Source organism: Lissotriton vulgaris, chromosome 5, assembly GCF_964263255.1.
Source record: "Lissotriton vulgaris chromosome 5, aLisVul1.2, whole genome shotgun sequence".
NCBI lineage: Eukaryota > Metazoa > Chordata > Amphibia > Caudata > Salamandridae > Lissotriton > Lissotriton vulgaris.
In genome coordinates, this window is record NC_141693.1 from 1,830,410,732 (window position 1) to 1,830,430,995 (window position 20,264).

The 20,264-nt window shown below is 50.2% G+C and overlaps 1 protein-coding gene across 7 annotated transcripts in view; it reads right to left on the reverse strand.

Moving 5' to 3' along the window:
- NFE2L1 (NFE2 like bZIP transcription factor 1) overlaps positions 1 to 20,264 on the reverse strand; it is a 125,110-nt gene that overhangs the window by 24,993 nt on the left and 79,853 nt on the right. For all 7 annotated transcript variants that reach the window (XM_086924282.1, XM_086924283.1, XM_086924279.1 and 4 more), the window contains exon 4: positions 19,525 to 19,614. In XM_086924282.1, coding sequence (XP_086780408.1) covers positions 19,525 to 19,614 — 90 coding nt within the window. The remainder of the gene's footprint in view (positions 1 to 19,524; positions 19,615 to 20,264) is intronic.

Consider the following 20,264-nt stretch of genomic DNA (forward strand, 5'->3'; position numbering starts at 1 on the left):
GCATAAGAGGAATAAGACAGAAAAAAAGAGAAGCATAGGTGGAGTAACATGCAATATAGAGATGCATGAGGAGTAAGACCGAATTGAGATGCATGAGAGGGGTAAGACAGAATAAAGATGCATGAGAGGAGTAAGACGGAATAAAGAGAAGCACTAGAGGAGTAAGACGGAATAAAGAGATGCATGAGAGGAGTAAGAGACTAGAAAGGTGCATGAGAAGTAAGATGAAATAAAGAGATGAAGGAGAGGAGCAAAAGTAAGAGAATAAAGAGATGCAGGAGACAAGTAAGACGGAATAAGGTGATGTTGGAGACAAGTATGATGGAATAAAAAGGAGGCACGAGAGGAGTAAGACGGAATAAAGAGATGCTTTAACTGAGTAAGACGGAATAAAGAGATGCAGGAGAGGAGTAAAAGTAACAGAGAATAAAGAGATGCAGGAGACGAGTAAGATGGAATAAGGAGATGCCATAGAGGAAAAAGACTGTTGGACTTGGCCCTTTTCCTGGAAATTTTTTGCTTTTCGCTCCCCTAATTCTGGATGTCCCCCCATTGTAATAAAATTGTATAGGCCCTGTGAGGTTGAGATGCCCTGTGTATTATTAAAATCAATGCTAGGTGCAGGTGCTCTCTACCTCCAACATGGCTGCCGCTGACCCCTGCTACTGCAGCATGGTCTTTTCAGGCGCATTCTAGTTGCCAGGAGCTGGCTGGGACCCCAAACATTGTTGCCATTCCAGCCTGCCTTGCCTGCCCACAGTTAGAATAGGGAAGCTCCTTGCACCTTCCAGAATAGGGGCGGAGCCTATTTTTGCAGCCTTAGAGGGTGGTCACCTGACCTGGGCCTATGAAAAAAGAAAGGGATTGAAACTTTCCAGTCAGTTGGGGCATCATTGACCTGGGGGACTCACGCAGGAGATTTAGGCGGTAGGGCCTAGTCAGGGGCCTATGCCACTGGGAGTGACAGGGCTTAGGTGCTGCCTTCCAAGTAGAGTGAGGTACCCTGAACTAGCCCACTGATCTGGCCCGGCAGGAGGGGAACCCAGGGACCATCTACAGTGACCTGCTGAGGATTCCTGTCAGCAGCCCTCAACTCAACCCCCCCCCCCCCTTCAAGAAACAAGGAACCATCCACAAGGGCACCAAAACCATCAAGCGCCAAGAAGAAGTCTAACTGCACTAACCAGGACCACTGGGGATCCACCAGGTATTGGGCTGTGCTCCTTCTGCCCCTTTTACCTGACCTGGGTCCCTGTGCAATCCTGCCACTGTCGTGTGGCCTGTCCTGTGTGAGCTGCTGACTAAACTGCTAAGCGCGCCCATTTATCTGCGCCAGTATCCTGGACTGCCTCTCTACTGGTGCTGCTGCCCTACCTACTCTGACCTAGGGTGGTGTGGAGTGCAAAAAACGATGGATTTAGGCCCAGATCTTTGTACTGGGGTGAATGCAAGACATTGTTCTGCATTCTGTCCATTAACTGTGTTTTTTGCAATTTTCACCACGAGTGGGCTGGGTATGCTCAGACGTGAGTCCCAGGTTCTCCACACCACTGGAGTCAAGCTATCCAGGATGAAGAAGGCCAGAAACCGGTCCTTGGATGCTTGATTCCGGTCTGTGAAAGACATGGCTTGGTAGTTCGGGCTGGACTGTTCCCATGAGGCACAGGGTCAAGGCTGATTTGCATATAGCCAGTGTCTGACCTAGGGTGGTGTGGAGTGCAAAAAAACGATGGATTTAGGCCCAGATCTTTATACTGGAGTGAATGTAAGACATTGTTCTGCATTCTGTCCATCAACTGTGTTTTTTGCAATTTTACCCCTACCTATCCAGCGCTATCCTACTGTGCCCCTGAGTAGCGCTGGGGACGACCGATCTGCTGAGAGCTACTGCCAATAGAGCGCTGTCGTAATTGCCCCCTTGAGAAGCGCTGACATCCTTCTTCCTGCCCTGCTTGCGCTGTGGCCCGAAGCGCTGATGTCCCCGAAGTCCCCTGCCGAGGCGCTGCAGAAGTACTCACCGCCGCCGCCCCGGGCTGCCTGCTGTGCCCTGAGGAGCGCCGATTCTTCCGAAAACTGCACCCGGCGGCTCCCGATGCGGCGAGAGGGCTGCCGCCGTGTGCTGTGGGCCACGCTCGGCCTGGAAGAGTGAGGGGGAGAGGCGCCATCACCCGTTGTGCCTGGGGGGCCAAAGTCACCGCCGCAGCCCAGCCCGAACGTGGAGAGTCCCTGCGGCGGCCCCCGGTGCGAGGAGAGGGCCACCGCGAAGTGTGAGTGGGCCGAGCTAGGCCCTGAAGCCTGCATCCTCTTCACGTGACGGGGGCGCGTCTAGCCCCACCCCCGCCACTGCTGCGGCAGTCCGAGCCAGGTCTGAAGCCGCCTACAACCGCACCGCGTGACGGTGGCGCCGGCCGCGCCCCCGCCCTCGCTGTGCAGCGATTGGTCTGCTGGGCCGCGCCCCTCCAGCAAGGCCTCTGATTGGTAGAAGCCCTGAATCAGCCCGAGAACCGTCACGGAGGGGGCCTGGAGGAGAAGGAGCCCCCTCCGAATTGCTGCACCCTCGAGGCCGACTGAGACCTCGGCGCGGGGCACCATGACCGGCCCCTACAGCGGGAAACCTACCGGAGGGCTCCGAACGGAGTGAGAGCCCTCCCACCGGTCTGACAACCCCCGCAAGGGCCCCGAGGGGGGCCGAAGATGACAGGTAAAGCCCCGGGGGAGGGCGGAGAGCCGGAAACCACCCCTCCCTACGGGAAAACGGTTCCTGGGCCTCGTTGGCCCCAATTCATCGGCAGGAGTGAAGCAAACCCCCAGGGAGGAGGGCGGAAGGTCCCGAGTTAGCTCCTCCCTGGGGAAAACTGGTGACTGGGCCCCATTAGCCCCGTGAAGCACTTGGCCCTCATTAATTTGAAGAGGAGGTTAATTTGAAGAGGAGGTTAACCCTTGATTAGGGGTTGTTCTAAGAGTGCTTATTAGAGTGGCCCAAGGAATGTAGTGATTTCCCTACGCTTAAGGAAGGGTTGTTCCCATCTCAAGAACTGTGGACACACTTGCCTGATGAAGGGTTTATTATTGCCTGCTGAAATGCGCATTCTTGCAAAATTAAATGTTTATCCTTGCCTACTGACATGTTTACTGCTGTGTCAAGAAACCCCATTTCTTCCCTGACAGGGTTATTGCGATATGCCGAGTTGATCGATATGCCGAGTTGATGAAGGAATCACACCCTTTACTCCTGCAGTGAAATGATTATTGAAATGTTCTTCCTAGTCAAGGAAATGTGTACCCTGGCGTAAGGAAGTGTCTATCCATGCGCAAAGGGATTACTGAGAGGTACTGCTAACAAATGAAACATTTTACTCTTACCTGATGAGGTGGGTAATTCGGTCCTAATGAAATGGGGTACCTATGCCCAAGGAAATGTTTTACGTTGGCTTCATAGAACGTTCTACACCTGCTTAAGGGATGGTTTTTATTCCTGCTAAGGAGTTTAATGAGATGTTCGCCCTTGCTTGGTGAGGAGTTAATTGATTTGCCTACTGAACAGGTTACTTACCTGATGACATGTAGACTCTTGCTACAGGATATGCTCATCCTTGCCTGATGAGCTGATTGTCCATGCTACCCTTCAATGAAATGTTTATTGCGACATGTTGAATTGGATATTGAACTGCTCCCTTTACTCCCCTCTGATGAAATGCTTTGATGAGTAAGTGATACCGTGATTTTTGATTACCCTGAACCTTGATCTTATATAAAAGCATACTGTTTTAATTCAAACTCACTGATGTGGTCTAAGTCCTTGCGTGCACTTATTGTCTCAGTGGATGCGTGTGCTGTGTAGTCACTTAACACCCAAGCTTTCGGGTGCCTACCTGTTCGTGCCAGGCTACCCCCGGGGAACTGGTGACCCCAGTTCCTACAAAGACAGACAGAATAACGTGATGCATGAGGAGTAAGACAGAATGAAGAGATGCAGGTGACGAGTAAGTGCGACGCAGTCCTCGACATAAAAACAATACTTACAAAAGCGCAATTTTAGCAGGAATTAGTGTGTATCGACAAGCTTTGTAGCTAGTGCTGAAATGTTTAAAGTGGCATGACAACCTGTGTATTCCTGCACAATGCTTTTATAGAGCGCTTCCATGGGTCAGGCAATGCCCAGCTACAATGCTAACACGGAGGGGGCTTGTTATGTCAGAGTCAACAGACTTCCAACTTTTGGAGCATCTGTGATCCAGTATTGAGCCATATAATAGAGAGAAAAGTGCAAGATCATTAGAACATTCTTAACACTTGCTGCAGGCAGTATCCTGCCTAGGTAAAGCTCTCCCACCTCTTATACTGCCGCAGATATAAGTGACACAGAGCGACTGCCACTCTGAACCCGCTCAAGAAATATGGAGGAGCAATAGATTAAAAGTGTGCACTTATTCACTATATAATGTTCGTGCTTTAAAAACTGTGAGAAGTTGGCCCGATATGCAACGTTCGCTATTCTAGCGACCGCTATGTATCGTTCCAGCGACCCTTATGGTGTTTGGTTGTAAGTCAACCTTATAGACCAGCTATCCTAGTAGCGTGGATACGAGCAGTCTAAGGCTAAAGACTCGAGAGGGCGCGTTAAGCCAGCTGTTTACCACACATGTACCCCTCGAACACCAAGTGAAAGGACACCACACAAGTGTTATGAAAATAAACAGGATATTTATTAAGAATCACAACAGCCCTGTACTCTTTATGAGGACAGGGTACTAAGCACAAACCAAATCTCTTAGGAAAATACTTCAAGTGCACAATTAAAACAAGTGTCCAAGGACACGGAAAGTTTAAGGTCTCGGGCGGACCCGATAAGGCAAGTCGGAAGCGAGGGACTCGGGACCCTAGAGTAAGGAGGCTATGCAGGCACCGAAATGCCGAGTTACCTAGCCACGAGGGCTGCGGCTGCACAAGTCTTACAGGCGTCGGGGTCTTCGCTGACGAGCCAGGAGCCGGAAGAAAGGAGTTGCTGGCCGGCGACCAGTGCTGAATAGTTCGTAGAGATCCAAGCCTGGATCGGAGATTGATGAAACCTGAAAGCAGAGGGGACCAAGTTCGTACTACTAGCCAGTAGTCAGAGGGTACCAGGAAGGCACCGGTTGGCCGTCACCTCGACCAGGTGAGTGGGCAACGCTAGGCTCTGCAGTCTCACGGACCAGGAGGCGTTGTCGGCGACCACGGTGGAGGTGCGAGCTGTCCCACGAAGGATGATGCTGTCGGCGTCGCTGGGCCCAGGATGGGGCAACAAGCCTTGGCAAATCTCGGGGCCACGGGATGGGCCTAAGATGGCGTCTTGAGTGGACCAGGAGGGTCCGGGGTGCTTCTCGCAAGGATGGAAGCAAGGGCCAGTCTGGAGCAACCAGACCAGCAGTGAGGATTCTCGGATGTCGTCACAGAAGGGCACAAGCCAGCGGCTAGTGACCAGACAACGCGCTGAGCAGCGAGCAGAAGGGCCCCACGCAGATCGTGGAGATGCTGGGAGACTGCACTTCGGTGCTGGAGCGGCTCAGGGTCGGGGCTTCTCGGACCCCAGAGCACTCACCAGGGAATTGCTTCGATGGTCGTGCTGGTTTAAGAGCGTGCAGGTTCTGATGATGGCCGGTCCCTCGAGGTCTCGTTGCACCCACAGATCACAGCTGAGCTGATGACGTGGGTAGAGGTCAGAGGTGCCAGGGAAGCCGGTTCTCGTCGAGCTGGGCCGTCGGATCCTTGAGGAAGGACTTGCAGCAAACCGCAGAGTTCTTAGTTGGTGCCCGCTGATGCAGGGTGACTACTCCTTAGTCACAAGGGAGAAATCTTGAGAAGAGTCTTGAAGTCCTTTCGTAGAAAGTATTCTTGATTCAAAGATGATCTAATTTGGAAGGGTCCCCGCTCCGGTCTTTATCCTAAAGAAAGGGGTGGGTACATGACTAGGTCCTGCCCTAAGGGTGGGACCAGGAAGGGGGGTAGTTACGCCCCTCTCCCCTGCCGGGCTTTCCCCAGGCCAGGGCTGTCGCCCCTGGAACTGGTTCTAACCGGCAGATGCGTAGTGAGCACCGGGGTGCCACTCCGCAGTCACCTTCTCGCCAAAGCCCTACCTACCCAGAATACACAAACCCTGTCTGGGACGGTGCGAACAGCGCCCTCGACAGGAAACCCTTTGTCCAAGTGCTCCTCGCTGGAAGGACTCCCAGCAGCAGGAGGTCAGACTTGTGTCTGTGGTGGCAGCATCCATCTTGTGGAGCTGAGGCTTTAGTTAACTTTAACCGGGGTTCACAGTTACGTACATGTCGTGTCCCTCTAAAAGGGCGGAATGCTAACCTCGTCGCCAGGGTTGGTGAGAGGGCAGCATCCCGATTCGTATGACACCTTACTCGACATGCCTTGATAACGCGGTACCGGAATTACCGATATGGTACGCGTTATCATGGAACAGCTATTGGGCCTTGATCCCGCAAGCTGCAGCCGGGCTCGGCTCGGGCCTGAACCTAACTCACACGAGCCCACGCACTCTGCCTTCAGGATTGATAAGGCCTGCCATAGGAGTGACTGATAGGGACTCGGGTGTCCAGTGTATGGTTAGATATAGGGCTACTATACCTAAAGCGAAGGGTGGTTACACGTCTTCGCCCCAGCTGTCGTGCAGCCAGTTGTGTCAAATTTGAGAGGCCAGCCAGGGGTGGCATAATACATGCTGCAGCTCCTGGCGGCCCTGGGTACACCTATGCCCTGCGTTACGGGGTCTGATAAGGTGGCCCAGTACCAATTGGTAAATGCACCTAGGGTACATATTGTAATTTAGAAAGAGAACAGCCAGGCTGTGGGTCTGATTAGCAGGCCCACAGCCAGAGAAAGTCGTAAACCAGTGAAACAAAAGCAAAAAATCTGGGTGATCATAGGATTGCAGACCCTACTCTCCTACATGACCCCCCCCCCAAACGTCGGAACAATAAGCTAACCTTGACCAGGTGAGTCTTCTTGTTCTAAGTGGAAATATCTGGAGAGCCCATCGGCATTGCCATGATCAGTACCAGGTCTATGTTCCACTGTAAAGTCCATCCCCTGTAGGGAAATGGACCACCTTAGCAGTTTGGGGTTTTCACCCTTCATCTGATTTAGCCACAAGAGGGGCTTATGGTCGGTCTGAATCTTGAAGTGAGTGCCAAACAAGTATGGCCTCAGCTTCTTCAGGGCCCAAACAACAGCAAAGGCCTCCCTCTCAATAGCTGACCAATTCTTCTCTCTAGGGGTCAGCCTTCTACTTATAAAAGCAATGGGCTGGTCTTGACCATCAAAATTCAGTTGAGAAAGAACAGCTCCCACACCCAACTCAGAAGCATCTGTTTGGACAATGAATGGTTTGGAGTAGTCCGGACTCTTGAGGATAGGCGCCGTGCACATGGCCTGCTTTAGGTCATCGAATGCTTTTTGACAGCTCGCTGTCCACTGAACCTTTTTTGGCATTTTCTTGCTTGTCAGTTCGTTTAATGGTGTCACGATGGAACCATAGTTCCTGACAAACTTCCGGTAGTATCCAGTCAGGCCCAAGAAAGCTCGAACCTGAGTCTGGGTGGTTGGAGGAGCCCAGTCCCTGATTGACTGTATCTTGCTCTCCAGTGGCTGAACCTGGCCTCCACCTACAAGGTGGCCCAGGTATACAACCTGTGTCTGCCCTATCTGGCACTTGGTGGCCTTGATAGTGAGACCTGCGGCTTGCAGTGCCTCTAACGTCTTCCGCAGGTGGACCAGGTGATCCTCCCAGGTGGAGCTAAAGACAGCGATATCGTCAAGATACGCCGCGCAGAAGTCATCCAGCCCGGTAAGGACTTGATTCACCAACCGTTGGAAGGTGGCAGGTGCATTTTTCAGACCAAAGGGCATCACCACGAACTGATAATGCCCACCAGGGGTTGAAAATGCGGTTTTAGGCTTGGCGTCCTCAGCTAACCTGATTTGCCAATACCCAGCTGTCAGGTCAAACGTACTTAGGTAGTTGGCCGAAGCCAATCTATCGATAAGCTCGTCTGCCCTTGGTATTGGGTGGGCGTCAGTCTTAGTGACTGCATTGAGACCCCTGTAGTCTACACAAAACCTCATCTCTCTCTTACCACCCTGGGTGTGAGGTTTCGGCACTAGCACTACGGGACTAGCCCAAGGGCTATCCGAGGGCTCAATGACTCCCAGCTCCAACATTTTCTGCACTTCACTCTTGATGCAGTCTCTAACGTGATCAGGCTGCCGGTAGATTTTACTCTTCACGGGCAAGCTGTCACCAGTGTCAACCTCATGGGTACACCAATCGGTCTGGCTGGGTGTTAGAGAAAACATATGTCTGAAAGACTGAAGAACCTGTTTACAGTCTCTCTGTTGATGTTCGGAGAGGCTGCCACAAAAGACAACACCATCTACCGATCCATCGTCAGGATTCTGAGTGAGCAGGTCGGGGAGAGGGTCACTCTCCTCCTCCTGTCCCTCATCTAGGGCCATGAGCAAACTCATGTCCTTCCTGTCGACATATGCCTTGAGCCTGTTGACATGAAGCACCCTGTGGGGGCTCCGGGGAGTTCCCAGGTCAACCAGGTAGGTGACCTCTCCCTTTTTCTCCAGGATGGTGTAGGGCCCGGACCATTTGTCCTTGAGTGCTGCTGGGGCCACTGGCTCCAACACCCACACCTTCTGTCCGGGCTGGTAAACAGTCAAGACAGCCTTTTGGTCATGCCAAGCTTTTTGGAGTTCTTGGCTGGCCTTAAGGTTTTCAGATGCCTTTTCCATGTACTCAGCCATCCGCGAGCGGAGGCCGAGCACATAGTCCACTATGTTGGTTGCAGGCTTTTTGAGAGGTCTCTCCCATCCTTCCTTCACCAAACACAGGGGTCCTCTTACAGGATGCCCGTACAAAAGTTCAAAAGGGCTGTAGCCAACCCCCTTCTGTGGGACTTCTCTGTAGGCGAACAAGAGGCAGGGGATCAGGACGTCCCATCTACGCCGAAGCTTTTCAGGTAGTCCATGAATCATCCCTTTAAGGGTCCTGTTGAATCTCTCAACAAGCCCATTGCATTGTGGATGATAGGGTGTAGTGAACTTGTAGTTGACACCACATTCCTTCCACATAGCAGTTAAGTAGCTCGACATAAAGTTTGCACCTCTGTCGGAGACGACCTCCTTAGGGAAGCCCACTCTGGAGAATACTCCAACTAGGGCTCTTGCCACAACAGGTGCTGTAGTGGTCCTAAGGGGAATAGCTTCAGGATACCTGGTGGCATGATCCACTACCACCAGTATAAACTTGTGCCCTGATGCTGTAGGTGGTTCCATGGGACCGACGATGTCGATCCCCACCCGTTCAAAGGGTACCCCCACCACCGGCAGTGGTATAAGGGGGGCCTTCGTCGTGCCACCTGACTTACCACTGGCTTGGCAAGTGACACAGGAGCGGCAAAACTCCTTGGTATCTTCGTTCATATGAGGCCAGTGAAAGTGTGAGACAAGCCTGTCCCACGTTTTCGTCTGGCCCAAGTGACCTGCTAAGGGAATCTCGTGGGCCAAGGTAAGTAGGAAACCACGCTGAGACAAGGGTACAACCAGCCTCCTGGTCATGCCAGGCTTGGGGTCTCTTGACTCAGTGTACAGGAGTCCATCTTCCCAGTATACCTTGTGGGTACCTGTGGCGTTCCCAGCAGCCTCAGCAGCAGCCTGCTGTCTGAGGGGTTCAAGAGAAGGGCAGTCTAACTGGTCCTTCCCCAGGTCTTCCCTTGAGGGTCCCCCTGAACCCAAGAATTCAACTTGATCAAGTTCGAATTCCCTAGGCTCAGTTTCCCGCAATTCCTGTAGGTCAGCCTCCTCTGAGACTTGATCCTCGACCTGGGGCAAGGGGGAAGGCGCAGCCTTAACCCTACCGCTCTTTTTCTTGGGAGGTGTCTGGTCCGCTGTTCCAGGATCCAGCACCTGTTCAGTGGGGCATTTCCTGACCTGTGACCTGGTCACAGCGAACACATGTGCTGGCAAGCCTAACATTTCCATGTGAGTCCGGTGCTCCACTTCTGACCATTGTGACGACTCCAAATCATTGCCCAACAAACAATCCACTGGGAGGTCTGGACTAACTACAACCTTCTTTTGGCCAGTTACCCCTCCCCAGGAGAAAGCTACAATTGCCATACTGTGATTGGTAGTGACATTGCTTGCATTGGTCACCAGGAATTCTGTACCTGGCATGATCTGTCCAGGGTCCACAAAGTTAGGCGTCACCATGGTGACGCTGGCACAAGTGTCCCTATAGGCCTGAGCCATCTTTCCATTTATGAAAGGCGTCTGTCGGTATTTGCCCAAAGAATTGGGGCTTACGTCAGGGGACACGTCCACGTCCCCTGTACTGACAAGGACAGCCTGAGTGAGTGTGCCAACTAGGTTGTCACGCCCCTCAGAACCCAGGGTTAACCCTACTAAACCCTTGGGAGGTGCACTACCACTGCTGACTGTACTGGGGGGCACAGGTGCCTTAGGGGCTGCAGTGGCAGGAGTCTGCCCTCCTCCTTTCTTGGTGCACTCACTAAACCAGTGAGATTTACTTTTACAGTACTGGCACCATCTTTTGGATTGGCCTTCTTTCTTCTTTTGGGGAGCCTGACCCCCACCCTCTTTGGGTTGTTGGGGACCTGTCGAAGACTTCTGGTCATTTTGTTCCCCCTTAGAATCTTTACCCTTCTGGTCTGCTTTCTTCTGACCACCTTGATTCTGGCCCTGGTTCTGTTTAACTCTCGTACGAACCCATCTGTCTGCCTTCTTTCCCAATTCTTGGGGAGAGGTCAGATCCGAGTCGACAAGATGCTGATGCAACAACTGGTTCTGACAATTGTTTAAAATTTGTTCTCTCATCATCAAATTATACAATCCTTCGTAATCAGTAACCTTACTGCCCAGTAACCAGCCCTCAAAAGCCTTAGTGGCACAATCGACAAAATCAGACCAATCTTGAGACTGCGTTTTCTGGGTATCCCTGAACAGCACCCTGTACTGCTCAGTGGTTAGGCCGAACCCTTCAACGAGTGTATTTTTCAAGACTTGGTAATCGTTCGCATCCTCCACCCTTGTGGTGAGGAGCTTGTCTCTTCCTTTTCCTTCAAAGGAGAGCCACAAGATAGCTGCCCACTGACTCTGGGGAACGCCCTGCACAGTGCAGGCCCTCTCCAAAGCAGTAATCCATTTGTGGATGTCGTCCCCTTGTTTAAAGGGGGGCACTATCTTCCCAAGGTGTTTCGTATCGAAACTCTTTTCCCTATTGCTAGGTACATTGCTGCCACCAGTGGGGACTACCCCACTTAACTGTTGCTCTCTTGCAAAGGCAAGCCTCTCTTTGGCCAGGGCAAGTTCTTCCCTTTCGATCCTTAGATTAGCTGCCCTTTCCTTAGCTTCGTACACTCTCCTCTGAGGGGATGTCATCCCTCTCTGAGACGAGTTGTGAGAGCCATTGGTTTGAAGGGATCTGCCAGAGCCTCTCGACAGAGATCTGGCTCGTCCATTCCCAATGTTAAGCTGACCTGATAGTGGCCCCAGGGGTCCCCCAGTACCGCTATCATGTTTGCTTAAGTTGGACCTGCTTAGTCTGACGACTTCTACCTGTCCCTTATCTGCCTCATCCCCAGAGAGATCCTCATCCTCATCTTCCTCCCCATCTTCGTTCTCAGTTGCGAGGTGGATGAGGTCAGGATCGTCTCGGGTTCCCTCGAGGGGAGGCATGTCTCCTTCTGGATTAGAATGGCTAAGAAGCTTCTCAGCCTTTCTGGCATCATAAGTCTCGAGGAGACCAATCAGAAAGGAGGTGGTGGGGTTAGCCCCTTGCTTAATCTTCCTAGAGGTACATACTTGTCGTAACTCATGGAAGTTAAGCGCAGTATATCTTGAAGGGATGACCTGTGGAGGGTCAACTGACACAAGGGGAGACTCAGAGTTTCCTCCTTTGTCCGACATACTGCTTCTAGTGTGGCGTAAGTGATGCACCTACCTACACTATGTGTTTCCCTACTGTTCCCTTGCTAAGAGTTGCAGCCAAGGTGTGCTAAGCCTTGAGGAGCTACAACAGCTGGTTCAGTAGAACTCAGAGTATTCTAAGCTTTAGTTATATGTACTAACAGTACTTATGCGATCTTTCAACAAGATATTCTTAGGATACGTGTGGTAAAACAACAGCAAGCTCAAATCCCAACCGCTGCTCACCAATGTGAGAAGTTGGCCCGATATGCAACGTTCGCTATTCTAGCGACCGCTATGTATCGTTCCAGCGACCCTTATGGTGTTTGGTTGTAAGTCAACCTTATAGACCAGCTATCCTAGTAGCGTGGATACGAGCAGTCTAAGGCTAAAGACTCGAGAGGGCGCGTTAAGCCAGCTGTTTACCACACATGTACCCCTCGAACACCAAGTGAAAGGACACCACACAAGTGTTATGAAAATAAACAGGATATTTATTAAGAATCACAACAGCCCTGTACTCTTTATGAGGACAGGGTACTAAGCACAAACCAAATCTCTTAGGAAAATACTTCAAGTGCACAATTAAAACAAGTGTCCAAGGACACGGAAAGTTTAAGGTCTCGGGCGGACCCGATAAGGCAAGTCGGAAGCGAGGGACTCGGGACCCTAGAGTAAGGAGGCTATGCAGGCACCGAAATGCCGAGTTACCTAGCCACGAGGGCTGCGGCTGCACAAGTCTTACAGGCGTCGGGGTCTTCGCTGACGAGCCAGGAGCCGGAAGAAAGGAGTTGCTGGCCGGCGACCAGTGCTGAATAGTTCGTAGAGATCCAAGCCTGGATCGGAGATTGATGAAACCTGAAAGCAGAGGGGACCAAGTTCGTACTACTAGCCAGTAGTCAGAGGGTACCAGGAAGGCACCGGTTGGCCGTCACCTCGACCAGGTGAGTGGGCGACGCTAGGCTCTGCAGTCTCACGGACCAGGAGGCGTTGTCGGCGACCACGGTGGAGGTGCGAGCTGTCCCACGAAGGATGATGCTGTCGGCGTCGCTGGGCCCAGGATGGGGCAACAAGCCTTGGCAAATCTCGGGGCCACGGGATGGGCCTAAGATGGCGTCTTGAGTGGACCAGGAGGGTCCGGGGTGCTTCTCGCAAGGATGGAAGCAAGGGCCAGTCTGGAGCAACCAGACCAGCAGTGAGGATTCTCGGATGTCGTCACAGAAGGGCACAAGCCAGCGGCTAGTGACCAGACAACGCGCTGAGCAGCGAGCAGAAGGGCCCCACGCAGATCCTGGAGATGCTGGGAGACTGCACTTCGGTGCTGGAGCGGCTCAGGGTCGGGGCTTCTCGGACCCCAGAGCACTCACCAGGGAATTGCTTCGATGGTCGTGCTGGTTTAAGAGCGTGCAGGTTCTGATGATGGCCGGTCCCTCGAGGTCTCGTCGCACCCACAGATCACAGCTGAGCTGATGACGTGGGTAGAGGTCAGAGGTGCCAGGGAAGCCGGTTCTCGTCGAGCTGGGCCGTCGGATCCTTGAGGAAGGACTTGCAGCAAACCGCAGAGTTCTTAGTTGGTGCCCGCTGATGCAGGGTGACTACTCCTTAGTCACAAGGGAGAAATCTTGAGAAGAGTCTTGAAGTCCTTTCGTAGAAAGTATTCTTGATTCAAAGATGATCTAATTTGGAAGGGTCCCCGCTCCGGTCTTTATCCTAAAGAAAGGGGTGGGTACATGACTAGGTCCTGCCCTAAGGGTGGGACCAGGAAGGGGGGTAGTTACGCCCCTCTCCCCTGCCGGGCTTTCCCCAGGCCAGGGCTGTCGCCCCTGGAACTGGTTCTAACCGGCAGATGCGTAGTGAGCACCAGGGTGCCACTCCGCAGTCACCTTCTCGCCAAAGCCCTACCTACCCAGAATACACAAACCCTGTCTGGGACGGTGCGAACAGCGCCCTCGACAGGAAACCCTTTGTCCAAGTGCTCCTCGCTGGAAGGACTCCCAGCAGCAGGAGGTCAGACTTGTGTCTGTGGTGGCAGCATCCATCTTGTGGAGCTGAGGCTTTAGTTAACTTTAACCGGGGTTCACAGTTACGTACATGTCGTGTCCCTCTAAAAGGGCGGAATGCTAACCTCGTCGCCAGGGTTGGTGAGAGGGCAGCATCCCGATTCGTATGACACCTTACTCGACATGCCTTGATAACGCGGTACCGGAATTACCGATATGGTACGCGTTATCATGGAACAGCTATTGGGCCTTGATCCCGCAAGCTGCAGCCGGGCTCGGCTCGGGCCTGAACCTAACTCACACGAGCCCACGCACTCTGCCTTCAGGATTGATAAGGCCTGCCATAGGAGTGACTGATAGGGACTCGGGTGTCCAGTGTATGGTTAGATATAGGGCTACTATACCTAAAGCGAAGGGTGGTTACACGTCTTCGCCCCAGCTGTCGTGCAGCCAGTTGTGTCAAATTTGAGAGGCCAGCCAGGGGTGGCATAATACATGCTGCAGCTCCTGGCGGCCCTGGGTACACCTATGCCCTGCGTTACGGGGTCTGATAAGGTGGCCCAGTACCAATTGGTAAATGCACCTAGGGTACATATTGTAATTTAGAAAGAGAACAGCCAGGCTGTGGGTCTGATTAGCAGGCCCACAGCCAGAGAAAGTCGTAAACCAGTGAAACAAAAGCAAAAAATCTGGGTGATCATAGGATTGCAGACCCTACTCTCCTACAAAAACATTAAACATTTTGATTTGGAAAATATGTCAATCGGCCTGGGCAAATAGAGCAGGCAGCAGTTCTAATAAAGCACGAAAAACTAACATCTGACTGATCTCCGACTACACTCATCCCCATAGTCACTGACTTCTTATAGTTGGACCAATCTGGACCATGGCAGCGCAGCTGGTTGATGATGCTGCGGGTTTCACGGGCGCTTGGGCCAATCACAGCGCAGCCCTTCGATGACGCGAAAGGAACTCCGGGCAGCTGGGTCCAAGCCCAGCGCGGACCAGTGGTGACGTCGGCGGCTCTCCTATCTTCCTGGAATTCCGCTTCGTACACACACTTTGTAGCAGTGATCTTTCTGGGGCACAACACGGGGGAAAAATTACTCGTACGTCTTCCCACAGTGGCACAGGGCCCGCGGCGGTGATTCAGGCCTCTTCTTGATGACGGCTTAGGGCTGTGCACGGAGTCGCACTCTCGAGCACTGGAGCAGCAGTTAAAGGGAGCGGGAGTCCTCCAAAGCCTCACTGTGTGCCGAACGCACACCGGTACCCAGGATTACTCGGACAGGCAAATTTTGGCAGAGAGTCCAGGCTGTGCACAGAGATATGCACGCAGCCCCTTTGTAGCGCATGCCATTTGCATTTAAGCCCCGTCCTTTTCAGACTGGGGGGCGTGTTTTTTGTGGAGTGACCAATGATGTCATGGTGAGAAAGAACGCAAAAAAACACGCCCCTGAATCCGAAAAAGACGGGGCTTAAAGAGAGTGACGCCCCTCTCCTCCAATGGCTGGCCAGCATTTACGAGGCCAGCCAATGGAGAAGAGGGGTGGGTTCAAGCCTCCCAACTAAAAAACATTAAATCTCGGGGCTCTGCCCACACTGCTACGCAGTGCGACGCAGTCCTCGACCTAAAAACAAGAAGCTGCCTTGTCCAAAACTGAAGCCAAAAGTCACACAGATGAAGGAAGCACAAAAACAATTTAAGACACTGTAAACACCCTGCTAAATAGAGGGGTCATCATTAAGCACCAGTCCTGGAAAGGGGCAGAGTGGATGGCCTAGAAGGAGCTGGATAATAGGCGCACACTGACAGACTGTCGCCCTTAGCCTCCCTGCTCCAAGAGATTAGTAAAATTACTCAAATCTACACAACGAAGGAAACTGGGAGGAGTTATATGGGGGTTCCAAATTCAAGACAGTTGTAGGAGGATTGGAGGTGTTTAAAAGATCTTGGTGACCAAACCACAACGCGTCCGTTTACAACCAGAGGGCTGCTCCTGTGAAATTTTTGGGAAGTAGGGACTGAACAATTAAGATTACAACAGTAATGATTTTGGGGTATATGTGTGTTAAGATTTTAGTGATATCCCTGCTGACCTCAACCTTCTCAGCAGAAAAGAACTAGAGGGAGATCAAAAATGGAGACTGAGAAATACTGTGAGCGTTCAATCTACTATATTTGAATGTGTGAGGGCTCAACTCAAATAGAATAAAAAAAATGGAAAGCAAAGCAAGATAAAGACCAAGACATTGCCTTCTTTCAGGAGACATCTGCTTCGGGCCTAGCTATTCTGCATGAAACAGGGGGGGATCACCCTTTCAGTTGAGACTGCTCACACCCACTGGGACACATTTAAGACAACAAGAGGCACCGCAAAGATTTAGCTTCGACATTCAGGGATCACCGGAAGGAAAAACCTGTTAGAATACTGTTGCTTAAGGAACTATATTAGGTACAATGTAAACAAACTGACAACCCCCATAAAACTAGTGAGAACAATTGTATCGATTAGGTGCCAACTTCAAATATGAAGAAAAAATAAAGAATATACATTGCTCCATCTAGAACAAACCTTTTACAAAAAAAAAGGAGCAAAGCGGACAGACCGTTAGCGCTGCGACAGACAGCACAACAATCAAAGGCATTTAAAACCCTTCCGAATCCCAGGGGGCATGAAGACAGGGAGAAGAGGGGCCTATTCCGCTCATTTGGGAGGCAACTATATACTGTGGAGGCTATGAAAAGAAAATTAGATATCAAGCTATTTAGAGAAGGTTCTGAAGACCACCATCTCCCCTCAGTGGAAGGGCACACTTTATAGGCCTATTGGATGCAGAGTCTTAGCCATTAACTTCATGTGCCCAAATAAAGCACTATGCTCAGATGGGCTTATAACGACTTTTTATAGAGAATATACAAGCCTACTTGATGGCCTAATGACTGACCCATTCAACCCTTACCAGATATACAAAGATACATGCAGCAGAGAAGAGAATACAATAGCTGCATGCCTTTGATTTTCTATCACCTTGAAACACCAGAAAAAATTGGTGTAAGCAGTAGGCAGGCGTAGCTCAAACGGAAAATAAATGCAGCTCTGCACGAGGAGAATGGAGCGCACTTAAACTGCTTGTAACTACAATGGAAAAGAGGAGAATAGCAGAGGAGGAATAGATTAACCCCTTCGCTGCTGATGACGAGCTGAGCTCGTCATCAGCCACGGGTGGCGTGTGCTGATGACGAGCTGAGCTCGTCATGTAACGCGGAAAATGGAAAACAGCCGCACAGCGCAAAAATCACCGCAGCAGCGATGCGGTTAAGGCGCTGCCATTGTGTATTAAGAAGAGCTGCAGAGCTAAAGCAGCATTGTTTTTAACAGTACTACTGCCTAGAAGAAATAGTCATGAGAGAAGCAGTAGTCTATTCTACTCAAGAAAAGGAATCTCAAGGGACCCCCTTATCAAATCAACCCAACCTTATCAGCTGTAATATATTTGAGTCTCTCTTGGTTGGAGAGTGTCTCGGGGACGTGGGATGGGGATGTTGCAGAGGAGAATCGGAGATGTGCCTTCCTTGGATACTTGGTTGTTAAAGGCTTCATGGTATTGAGAAAATGCCACAAAAATATTGTGAATAGTCAATACAGAGCAGATCAACATTCTAAACTAGTGAGAATAGATGTACAGGTCTGTAGGAGTTACTGGGGGCGCACCAGAGTATTCAATACGAAGAACTCCATTTTCATACATTTTTTTCATTCATTCAAAACAGGTAGTGCCATCAACCCCCGACAACATTGCTGGAGTAATCAAGACCGGGGGGGGGTTACTCCGCTTCAGAGTGGTAGGTGTCCTAGTAATCACGAAAAGCAGAAATTCTCTACCCAACTTTTAAAAAATTATTTCTGGTTGGTTCATGATTTCTAGTAACGATTCTGCTGGAGCAATAACAGCACTGAATCAGCTGGCTAGAAGTTTTTTTTTTTAATCCTCTTAGTGGGTGCCTAAAAAAACTTCTGGGGTCCACAGATTTGAGATTCAGATTAATAAAATGTTATGCAAAGGAAAAAATGTGGTAGGCCGCTGAAACTACTAAACCGGTAAGACAATCTCATTAAGATATTTTCTAGCTAAGATTATAACATGAAGCTTTGACTGCTACACACTTAGCAGCCCTCATCACCTGGCTGGCCATCAAATATTCTTTCAGTAGAAATTCCCAAGGATCTTCTTTCCGATCGGTGTTAAGAAAACCTGTTGTGTGTTGTAGAGATTCGCAAAGCCATGTGTTTCATGGATGTCCATTAGAACGAACAGCCAGTCTGTCCTTAGGATAGTGCCATACATCATCTCTCTACGAAACTCCATACAACAGCCTAAGTAGGTAGGTTGGGAATGTATACGTGGATATATTGCTTTGCTTCTTCACTAACTGAGGAGTGCTCTGTAATGTGATTATTAATCTAACATTTCGTTTTGGCATCCTAAAAAAACAAAAAAACAACTATTGACCTGCACAAACACTATGCCGTTTCTAAAACTTGTCCAGATGGTGACCCAGTGTCGGGCATAGTCTAAGGGTGCTCCCAAGGAAGGAGAAAACCAGGTCAGCTGCTGTAAATTGCTTACATCATATCATACATGGTTCATTCTCAAGAGGGCTATTTTACGGTCTCCCTGCACTTAAGCTGAAGAAAACAGTAAGAATTCCCTGAAAAGGGCAAGACAGGTTCCCACAGCACAAAATCACGAAATGCAAAATTAAATAAAATCAGGTTCTAGATGTCAACGATCCATAGAAGGAAGAGAAAAAATGGCGGAGCGGATACCCATTTATTATTCTGAGAGCGGTGTATACATGTTCTTTTGTGGGCGATACAGAGCATTGGGGCGTTCCATATGAACAGCTTTGAGACGCAACTTCTGATCCTACCACTACATAGCAGGACTGTAAGCAGTTCAGGATTAAAAGCCAAGATATAGGCATGAACCTAAAACCCAGTCAGACACGGCTTAACAGTTGACAGTACCCCTCCCCCATCCCCAAAGACCATCAAATCCGTCCTCTTTAAGACATTGTATTTAATTCCCGTAACTCTTTAAAGGAATGGGGTGCCTGCAAATTTGGGGACACTCAGTCTGTTCCTTGGGTTATTAGGCCCAGGTGAAGTTTCCAGTACGAATGTAATGTGTTATTCTCGTTCTGTAAAATTACACTCTTACTCAACATCTTCTAATTATCCACAGTTTGCGGCAAAATTTAGCAAGAGCACAGGAAATGACTGACAAGCATGCAAGCAGCTGCTGTTTATAGAACTGGCGTTCGTGCCAATAGCGTCCTCACATTTAAAATGTACAAGAGGATGCATTTTGCTCTAAAAATAGCTCTAGATGCAGGTCTGCATTTCATAAAATTAAGCAGATGTTAGTTTGTGCTATTACGTAAAAGCAAATTATATGAATTTCATACATCTTTCGGTTTAATAGGAGTTTAGTAATAGAGAAACATTGCCTTATATTTCTAAATGTATCCACTCACTTCAGAGTTCTCTCCAAAGGGGAATGTGGCCTCAAGAAGCCGTAGGCATTCCTCTAGAGACAGGCTTGTCTGGTCCGCCAAGGTGGACACCTGAGAAATGAAAAAAAAAAAAAACAGATGGAACCTCAGCAAGAAGCTACCAAGACTCCACATACTCCGTCACCGTTCAGACCCTTAAATCACATCTTATTTGCTCTCCAGTTGCCCGCTTTCCCGCACCTTCCAGGAAACTAACAACTCAATCAACACTGGATATCCATACATCCTGACAGGATTCCATACACGACCATGCCACCAATAAATTTAACAATTTAAGCAAAGGTTACTCAGATGTGCTTGTTAGCAGTCTTCCAAGGTCACGTAGTTCATGCAGAACCATTTTTGCAAACTGTAAGAAATGGGGTTACCAAATCTCCAAGGGGGTAGCATGGAACCAAGCGGGCAGGCCAAACTTTGGAGGACATGTGAAGCACTCACGCAATACCCACATACGACACACCAGGCACACCACAAAAGAGACAGGACACCAGCTTGAGTTGGAAAATTAGTAAGTAGTTTAGTATATCTCCAACCTGCAAGTCAAAAAGGCATAAACAGTGGTATCACAACACGGCGCCAACTGGCACCAGAGCCAAGTGTATCAGGGGGGATTATTTACAGGGGAAGTAAGGGCTGAGTCCCTAAATCCATGGCTGCAATAAATAACAATGTGATTAAATTAACATTGAACCTGGGTCCAA